Here is a 10510-nt window from a genome sequence, read left to right on the forward strand (position 1 = left end):
GAAAAAGTCAGTCTGGTATATCGAAAAAAGTCCGAAAAAAAATCATAGTATTGTATGTCGAAAAAAGTTATGAAAAAGTCGTAGTATAAATTTGAACATTATTTTAGTCGTCATGTTACATCAGGTTTAAACTCTGCATTTAACTCATCCCTAACATATTGGGAGCAGTTGGCTGCTTAGAAGCGCCACGGATTCAGTGTCTTGCTCAGGGACATTTAGCAGACAAGAATGGAACCGCCAACATTGCTGTTACCGCAACAGCCACGGCCGTCTCAAAGAAATTTCTGATTCGCCATCACTATTACACTGTATCTAAAACTGAGTTCCCTGACCGGGAATCGAACCCGGGCCGCGGCGGTGAGAGCACCGAATCCTAACCACTAGACCACCAGGGACAGCTCTATGCCTTGTACAGTATGTCCAAAAATGTCACATTATAGTATGTCAGAAATAGTCATGAAAAAGTCACCGTATATTATATTTAAATAAGTCCTACTATAGTACATTGAAAAAGTCAAGTCATAGTATAGCATGTCAAAAAAAGTCAAAATAGTAATAGTATAGAAAGTCATGGTATAGTATGCCAAAAAGATTACACAATTTCAAGTTCTTTATTGCCATCTCCACAATATCCAGAAGCAGTGATTGGCAATAAAAATCTTAGATCTTAGGCTGCCTACATCAATGTTAATTGGATTAATATAAAAAGAATATAAAATAGTGCAAAGTTAAAATATAGGGATAAAATATCTAGAATGAAAACTAAAATAAACTAAGTACAAAGTACTCAAAACCACTTCTGTTGTAGTTCCTGCTACAGTAGATGTCTCCGCCCACGTTGCCATGATGACACACAGACTCACAAGGTGAGAACAATACCGGCGTCGCTCAGTACGACACATACAATGTACTGTAACTATGACATTCGCTTGGTTCGATACCAACCGGCATGTACGGCAATCACCTTATCTCTCCCCTGTGTTTCCTGTCTACCTACCAAAAGAATATGCACACATAAGTTAGTAAATATGTATACCGTATAACCTCAGTCAAGAGCCACATCTTCACATTCACATTTCACACAATCACGTTTACTCATTTATTGCACATATATTTCAGTACTTGAAATGAATAGATACTGCAATTTTTTTACGAATACTTATGACATGGAATAATGATCATAACATCACAGATTACATGAAGGAATGACATTACATACATTTAAAAAAAAATACCATTTATATCATTTTGAATACACAAATGACATAAGTAGAAATGCAACTTCTTTAAACAGCTTCTAATCCATAATAGTGTTCGTACAGTTTATTCAAAAGCAGAGCATCCACTTCACACTGACACTCATTTTAACACAACGCCGTCATAGAAAACTTACTACACAAACACTGCACTGCAGGTTTGATTGAATGTTGCCATTGTAACGTCTCTCTCACATCTAGTGACACGGTGCAGGATTTCTAAGGGAGGAGTAATCCTCTTTAGATCATTTGCAAAGCAATTACGCATGCCTCCACTGCTATTAAATATAAAGATAACAGCCTATGAGATAAGATGCTATTTGTACTACGTATCAAATATGGATAGCTGCCTAAGAGCCCTGATATCAGGGAGATCTTTTTAAATCCTTGTAAATGAAATTAAAAAATACGACAGTAAAAAATATCTACACTACTATCTATCATAAAATTGATTTAATGAATTTAATGTCCTCACACCTAAATCCTCAATTAATGGACCTATAATTATGCATCACATCATAAATAATACACATTTTATACAGGGCAATCACCTACAATACATGTATTCATGGATAACATCAGGTCTGACATTCCACTGAACAAGGCAAATACATTAATACTTTTAGCTGCCAAAAAAGCACGAGATAATGTTAAATAAATTGATCATTGAGAAGGGTGACCAGATCAAACCGTATCACTTCTGAAACCCAAAGTGAGTTGAACTACGGTGACTCGCAACATGCATTTGTCAGCAGGAACCAGAGAGCCTCTTTTGCATGTTTTTTTTTTTTTTATCATCACTACACACTACACAGCAAGAACAAACGCCACTGACAAGAAAGGAGCCCAAAAAAGAATTCCCCCCCACTGACCTGTGACCCAGGGGGGCCAAGGGGCTGCCCTGCATGCATACAGAGGAGGTTCAAACAGAGTTTATGACTGCATTATCTCTCCTCTTCCTCATCACCTCTCCACCCATCAGTGGACACTAGAAGCCACTACGCTGAAGCAGACAGACCCGGCATCACTCATTCACTCGCCTCCTAGGTGCCTTTGTCAGGTGATTGCTGGCGGAAAAAGGAAAACAGATCAATACATCTCCCATGGGCCTGACAGGTAATCTTTACCTAGGATGAAATATGAGTGGTACCAGCCTGCTGGATTCCTTAACTGTAACAGGGCAATTGACTGGCTGGACGGAAGCCATTTTCCCACTTCCTGGCCATTGGAAATACATTTTGGGGCATACGGTCTGGCTGAGATGCCATTATGGTGACTGCTAATTACCAGAGAGGCAGGAGAGGTGTTTCCCCTCCTGCTACTAATGGAACTGTATCTGAACTGATGCGTCTTCCTTACCTGTCAATGCCTTGGCACCAAAACACACACTGACGGATAGGGCAACAGCAAGAAGCTCTCCTTAAAACACTACACAGTCAATACTTGTCAACGTGTCCAGGGGCATATGTCTTGAAGAAGCCAGCAATGTATTTATCAAAAGCTTCTTTTTTTAAAATTATAAACGTATTCAGTCTGGACCGTGTGGGAAGAGCCCAAGGTGCTGCTGGACTCCTTGGTCAAGCTGCAGCAGCGGACCCAGCAGCACTAGCCATGGGTGTGTGTGTGTGTGTGTGGGGGGGGGGCACTGCCTCATTTTGACTGATTCCTGTGGCAGGATGTTGTGTGTGAGGCATCCATTTAGACGAGTGTGCACACACAGCATTTATAAATGTCATCCCTGGCCAACATGATCACATAAAGCTTCCTCAGATGGATTATTGCAGACATATAACTCATGTTAATTGGCAAATCCCATTCTACTAAATGTGATTCTTCTCTTCAATAAGGCTTTAAAGATTCTGAAAAGGAGTGTAGCTGGTGATAATGCAGTTCATTTCACTATTTTGTAATTATTATTAAAAAAAACTATTATTTTTGGTGCAGGGAAGATTTGAGATAAGGTTTTTAAAAATATGTCAAAATGTGACTGTAAAATACGTTTTGAAGACCCTCTCCAGCAGAGATTATGTATGTAAGTACGTCTTGTATTTTTAAAGACAGTTATCACCTGCATGTGGTTTAGGTAAAGCAGAATGTACTTGATTCATATATAAAAATGCAATTTTTCTGAAAATACTGCTTGTTGACCAGCTTGGCGAGAAGTGTTGTGTCTGATCTCACTGTTTGCTGCCATTGATCTTTTAATGCATCCGATGCCAAGGGAGGCGGGGAAATGTATACCCCAAGGGTAGGTGAAAATACATTGTGCGACTCTCCTGTCCTGTCTCCAACAGCTCCTCCAACCCCTTTCTGCTGGCTCTCTGCACAGCCCCAAAAGCAAACTAATCCACCACTGCTGAAAAACAGGCTGTTCAAACAGATTTGCAGCTGGCCTTGAACTTAAATACATTTGGGGGAATTTGAATATGGAAGGTAGGCTAAAGGGAACAGAGGCAGCCCTCGAAGGACCGCGACTACACTCCCTCTGTGTTGTGCTAATGAGCACCTTTGTACAAACTGTAGCTTTTCAAATCCATGCTAATAGGAGACCTGTACTTTGTGTGGCTCTCTACCGGTGGTCGCCTTTCTGAACCCCGTAGCAGCATGTGGTCGCTAAACATTCTGATGCTCTCCTGTCTCAGCGCTCTCGTGCTGCCTGTGCAGCCATCGTTGGCTGCCATAAAGTAGAGCTATCCAGCCTCACGATCCTCCGTCAGTATTCCCGCTGACAAATGCTGCGCTACTTGAGTGGACATAATTGTTGGATTGTGCGGTAGCAGGTGGCCTGGAGACTGTGTGTGGAAACAGGAGGAGCCGTCCAGTCTAGAGTCAAACAAGGAGCCTCTTGAAGCTGCTTTAAGGAGATGGCAGAGGGCTTAACAAGGCTTGATTGCATTAACATTTGTCCTGCTTATTATACTACTGGAGAGACTGGATCTAGCAGTAACATGCTGATTTGATGAGTAATGATGTGCTTTGTGTTTTTTTTTTGTCATAAAGTTTGTGCAGCAAGAGGCGTTTTGGCCTTTAACATTTTCTGGAACAATAGCTGTTCCTTTGTCACTTAAGTGTGCTTGTCCGGCCCTATTCAGGTTCCTCCTGGTTCCTCTGGAGAAAAGATAAACTCTGTGAACCTGGTGCACTTGGTCCCACAGCCTCTAGTGTTGAGGTGTTACTGGCTCCCTCTGCCTCTTCTCTCCGGTGATCCTTGTGAAATGGGTTGCAAGCTGCAGAGAAATAGATATATACATGTACATGTAACACAGTATTGAGAAAAAAACAGTGAAAGATACCCACATAAATAACAATTATTTCTAATAAGAATTATTTAGTCCACGACTCATGGATCACTCGCTCGCGTTTTAGGTATATTAAAATACAACTTTGAAGCAATCCTCTTTAAATAGGTTAAATATTAATGAGGTTTTGGTCAAGTGAGCCAAATCCAATTTGGCCCCATATGACTTGTGGACATGGTTATTAAAAGGCCAATCTGTGCTGCTTCTATGGCTTAACTCTCCCCCCCTTCGGTTATGCAGTGTAAGAAGCTGTATGTTTTTAACTTCATTCATCACACGTTCTCATCTCAGTGACTAGCTTCCTTCTTAAAGATCCTCTTTGTCTTGATCTCTCGCTCACCTTTAAAGCTGTTTCTCTCTGGGAGTGAAGGGAAATATCCCAAAGAGAAAAGGGGCCAATTTTTGCAGAAGACAGAGGAACTCTAAAACAATTGCTCTCCCTAACAATGCTTGATAAATAAATCTTTCCTGTTCTGCCCAAAAAAAAGTTAGCGGCGGTCACACATGACATTTGCGAGGCAGTCCCAGAGCAGAGGACAAGGGAACTAGAAGTGACATTGTGGCTCTGGGCTGTCTCAAAGGATTAGGCATTACAGCATTGTGGCATGTGCTTTTGCTCCTTCCCATTATATCTGCTTGTGCCTCTTTCCAGATGACTTCTTCCCCAAACTGATCCGGCGGGCAAGATAATTGATTAATATTTCTTGAGGGAACGATGACTAACCGTTGCCGAGTTTCAACCCAAACACTCAGGTTAAACACAGTCAAAGGCTTGGATCAAAATTTCAGTGGTTTTCATATTTGACAGATACACAGAAATTGCTGGGAATGTTTAGTTTGTGAGTGTGTTAACATGCACAGGGCATTCCAACTACAAGCCTCTGTTCTAGGTCAAGGTCACAGTCAGGATAAGCTGTTTACACACATTTTAACATTGTGATCAAGACAGCAGGTATTTAAAAAACTAAACATTTAACATCACAAATTGAGGGAAGTGACAATCGCTGTACCCGGTATTCAAGCTTCTCATGCTGAGCTCATTGCATGTTGGAATGACTCAAATCCTTTACTTTAGCTAAAAGTACAAACACAACAATTTAACATTAAATCAAGTCAATGCGATCCAAATGCTACTTCAGTAATATATTCAGTATTATAAATGTTTCAATGACAAATATAAGGGGTTGTGAGATGATTGATGTGATACGGGGGGAACTAATTTCAGCTTTTGTGAAATATTGGATAATCTTGGGCCTCAGAGGGGAAACATTGTTTTGGCGAAACTCAAAAAATAGCAGAAAATAGACATCTGATCTGACACCGGTTATATAGAAGGAGTCACAAGCCAAAAAAGTGTGGGAGCACGGTTTAACATGTAACAATACGTTGTATTTATAAGATTTGCATGTGTTGAAATCGAGGTATAAAGAAGCAAAAAATGGAAATACTCAAGTAATGTACAAGTAGTTGAAAATTGTACTGAAGTACAGTACTTTGGTAAATGTACTTAGTTACTCTCCACCACTGGTTATACATATGTAAATGAATGTGTACAGTATAAGATATTTAAAAAATGCTGAATGTGAATAATCAACAGCTTAGATAAAAGATACTTTCATTTGTCCAGAACAGCTACACTTACACTCAACTGGTTTTACATCAAAGTCGATAAAAACATTACAACGCAATGGTTTTCTGTCAATGGGAGAATTACAGTACATGCATTTATTGTGGGTGATAATGGGAAGTTGAATGGAACCATCTTACCATCTTAATAAGCTCTCATGTGATGCTCTCTAAAAACAATCATTACAGACCTTCCTGGAGCACTCCCCTTCCCCGTGTTTATTAATCAGCTAATTACACATTGACAGTAATGGACCTGCTGATTCCCACACTTAAATGAACAGGGCTGAATAGCTCTTTAATGATTAGCCTTTGTGTTTCTGTCTCCTGCTCACTCTCCTTCTCTCTCTCATGCAAACACACACACACACACACACACACACACACACACACACTCACACACACACACACACACCATTCTTTTCAAAATTGAAAAAAATAGGACATTCAACTCAGACCTCCCGGTTTGCACAAAAGTGGTGAGTAAAGAAGCCTCTGAAAGACTGAGCTGCTAAAAACAAATGTGTCTCCGCAAACAAAAAACAATTAGAGTGGTTACAAAGGCAGCGGGTTCGTGGCTACACTATGTCAACCTGTGTGGGTTTGAGTGTTAAACAGCCTCCAGCAACAGCGAAAAACACTGTGAAAGTTTGGTGAAGCAGCGCAGGCAGGTGCAGGTGGAGACGGAGGAGATGGAGGGGGTTTTTGAAGGACGCGAGCAGGGTGCGGAGTGGAGCCGGAGAGGGCGAAATAGTGCGGTGGGCTGCATTTCTGTCAGCAGAAGTGATGGCTGAGTGGTAGCGTTATTTGTCTTGTGCTGCCATACGGCCCTCGCACCAGCCTGGGCATTAATGAGAGGGGGCCGGACCGCCGGGCAGGAACACGGCGGGCCTCAGACGCAGGTGATCTGTCACGCAGCCGTCTTGCTCGGGCAAGGAGACACGTAAAGACAGAGGGGAGAGGAGAGGCGGCAGGGCTGACCGAGGGGCTGGCCTCCACGTGGGAACCCAAATGTGGCACTTTGCAACATACAGAGATGGCGCACTAACAGTTTGACGAGGTTAATCACACTAACTTCACACCCTGCCTATTTACTCCAAACTCTTCCTGGAATTAAGCACACTGCATAAGTTCAAGTTTGGTTTTATTACCATCATCCCGTTATAGAGATAAAGATGAAGGGCATTATACAGTAGAAGACAGCAGGGGAGGAGTAAAATTGCAATAATTAATTAGTCTGTGTGAGACCAGCCAAGGCTATTAAAATGCTTCAGGATCTTTACACATACTGATTCATCTTTGCCTTACGAATAACTCTCCCAAAACTATGGAGTGTGTAGAATGTATTAATTTTCACTCTCGATCATTGGGCGACATGGTGATTTTTCTGTTATTCACTCGTTGCAGAATACAAATCAATATTTGTAGAAATTGCGAAAGACAAGTGACAATTTCAATCTGTATTTTTAATAATAACCATCTACATTTAACAGAAAACTGGAATGCTTTGTTATAGATCTAGTCGGGACTTGTTGGATTGAGTTGGATTGTTGGATTGATGGTGGTGAAAAAAGTAGAAAATGGCCAATTTACGGCTGAGAAATGGAGTGGTCATCTAATCCAAACAGATACCTGGCTTGATAAGTTGTTGTGGGTGTTTTTTTCACAACCAGCTTCAGCACTTCCACGGCAGTGCTAAAAGGGTAAAGAAAGAAGACAAAGTAACAGCTGGGTACCGCCTCAGTAATTCCCCATGGAGACCTGGAAGACACCTCCAGCCGCAGACCATTTTCACTCCTGATTACAGAGTTTCAAATCAACCACTAACACATACAACAATCCACTTCCTCTGGCCAACTCAAACAAAGGCTCGGCTGTCGTGTTCAAAATGAGCAACACGCCGTTCTTTAACCTAAATGCGGTAAACAATCTTTCCATGCAAACAAGATGTTTACCGGAAAACAACTCCCCTCAACAAATCACTGATTCTGATTTTGTTTCTGAACACATTTATGTCAGAATGGCAACAAACCAAAATTTGTACACAGAGAGTGTGAAAGCTTGTCAGAGTGAATGTGCATCTCCTGGCGGTGGTGAGATTACTGAGCAGAGACATGGTGCAGCAGGCTGCCAAAGTAAAGATTTATACAGAGCAGTTGCAGCTGCAGAAACTGACATTGGACGACATGGGATGCATGATAAATCATGGTGGACAGGGGGCACTAGACTCAAGAAGCAGGAAAACACTCAGAGCGGGGCTGGGGGGGGGGGGGCTGTGCCAATCAGAGACTCTCCTTCTATGCAATTTAGCAAACAGATCATAATAAAATGTCTAAGAGTACATTAAAATATCTCCCTTTTAAAAAACACATTAGAAAATATAGCACTTATTTGAATAATACAATGCTACAGTGATAACTGCTGTTTTGCACGAATGACACTAATAACATTAATCTGTTTTTTGTGTAAGATTGCAACTCGTGTATTTCCCCTTCCTGTCGAGAAACTGAGGGATGCCCCTCGTTCCGCATGTTGAATATGAGGGGTCCTCAAGGGCCAGGGGTGAATCCTTTTTTTACTTTTATGGGAAGTGGCTCAGCGCTGGGGAGGTGAAGGACAGAATTGCTGGCCATTCCATCACTCAGTGCAATGAATGGATGCAATCTGTATCCAAGTAAAGCATTGGCTGTTTTCAAATTCCACCTCTTTTATCCAAATGAATGATGGATCCTGGTACAGTGCGCCATGCGACAATATTAATATACATCAGAGGCCTGCACCCCTCACTAAATCAGGGAACCACCAGCATTTGTTATTTAAATGACAAACGGCAGCTGCAGGAGTCGAGCACGGACAGGGGACGCAGAAGAAAAGGTGGACAAACCAATTCAGGTTTCAATCCGGCAAAGACACAAGGCGCGAGCCACGACTCTAATGAAAAAAGGCAGCTCCACTGGTCCAAAAAGACACAAAGCCTGCTGCTCAGTGCCAACTCCAATAGGACGAACTCCACATCACACTTCTCTTCTTCTTTTGCTTTCAACAGGAAACGCCAAACGTAACACAATTACCAAGTCTACCTGTGCACTTTCCTCTGCTGTTAACCCACCGAATATTTAGCATTCTGTAATTTGGATGGAATTACAGAAATGTATTAACAACACTAAGAGTCTACAGCATTCACTTCTGGTTGTTCTGGGAGGTCGCATTTAAGCAGAATTGTGCTTTGAGCTAAATGCTAACATCACCATGCTAACATGCTTAATGATGAGGCTGCCGTGCTGATTCTAAACAGGTTCACCATGTTCACCATTGGTGCCTCATTGGACGAGAGCCACAGGAACCCCAGGAAGTCCCTGTGACACAGCCATGACGTTACCAAGGCTACATAGACCTGCGCGTACCTTCAACCTGCGCCGCCAATGCGACTCACACTGCTAAAAGTAGGTGAAACAACAGTGGTGCCTTGAAGAAAAAGCCTAGTTAATAGTCCCAACTCACTGGCCGAACAACAGACACTTGGATCCCGAAGGAGGAACGGATAACTTGCCCCGTGCTCTGCCTCTTTAACCTGCAGGAGGACGATCACAGCAGGAGAAATCCAGATCCCCGCTGCCACACGGAGGATCACACAGTGGAAATGTGCCACTGTTCAAAAGTTTTGGATTTAAGTTTTCAAGATTATGTGTATTGTGAGAAAAGTTTGTATTCAGCCCAACCCCAATCTCGGTATAATAAGGGTTCTGTCAGATTGCCAATTCAACACCATAATAACTGGAGATCTGTAGATTTCTTTTTGGAAAAAGGAGAGACAGCAGTGCTTTGCTCATTCAAGACTGGACTGATGCATTGTTGAAAATAGATAAACCTGAAAAAGTCATTCACATGAATATCTGGATAACTAAATATGGTCAACCTTGGTAGCAACCATGTCCTGAACAGATAAAAAAGTGTTGTATTTTATGCACATCTATTCACTAAACTAAGGTACTACGTTTATGACCTGTAGAGACTACCTCCCTCCCCCTTTGTCTGATTAGATATTTATTTATCTTTTGTATTTCCTTGCTGATGATTGTGTCATTTTGTATTGTTGCTTGCTTGCTAGTTTGATTTCTGGCTCTTTGGCAGGTTGTCACAAACTACTGCTGTTCTGTTTGATCTTCATCTGTATTTGTAGATGAAGAATTTGAAACAGGCCAAAGGTTCATTAGTATGTGTGGAGGGTACCTGATGTTGTGACGGACACAGCTTCCGCTGTCCTCCTCCTCCTGATGTCACTTTGGGACTGATATGCACAGGAGACATTAGTCTGCCTGGGGGGGGGGG

The 10510-nt window shown here is 41.9% G+C and overlaps 1 protein-coding gene and 1 non-coding gene across 5 annotated transcripts in view; both read right to left on the bottom strand.

The window, feature by feature from the left end:
- Positions 1–323: 323 nt before the first annotated feature.
- Positions 324–395, bottom strand: trnae-cuc (transfer RNA glutamic acid (anticodon CUC)). Its single transcript has one exon. It is a non-coding gene; the product is annotated as a tRNA-Glu (tRNA).
- A 674-nt stretch (positions 396–1069) lies between these two features.
- Positions 1070–10510, bottom strand: part of LOC116383595 (G patch domain-containing protein 2-like) — a 22422-nt gene continuing 12981 nt past the window's right edge. Inside the window, exons 9-10 of one of the 4 annotated variants that reach the window (XM_031847556.1) lie at positions 10412–10497; positions 1070–4483 (exon numbers count right to left, since the gene is read on the bottom strand). In XM_031847556.1, the coding sequence (XP_031703416.1) occupies positions 4341–4483; positions 10412–10497 (229 nt within the window). In that variant the 3' untranslated portion in view covers positions 1070–4340. Of the gene's footprint in view, positions 7877–10410; positions 10498–10510 lie in introns of those variants that run through there. The other 3 variants (XM_031847557.1, XM_031847558.1, XR_004212777.1) reach the window with 3 other exon arrangements.

The sequence above is a fragment of the Anarrhichthys ocellatus genome, unplaced genomic scaffold (assembly GCF_004355925.1).
Source record: "Anarrhichthys ocellatus isolate YVR2014 unplaced genomic scaffold, GSC_Weel_1.0 scaffold7, whole genome shotgun sequence".
Lineage (NCBI taxonomy): Eukaryota > Metazoa > Chordata > Actinopteri > Perciformes > Anarhichadidae > Anarrhichthys > Anarrhichthys ocellatus.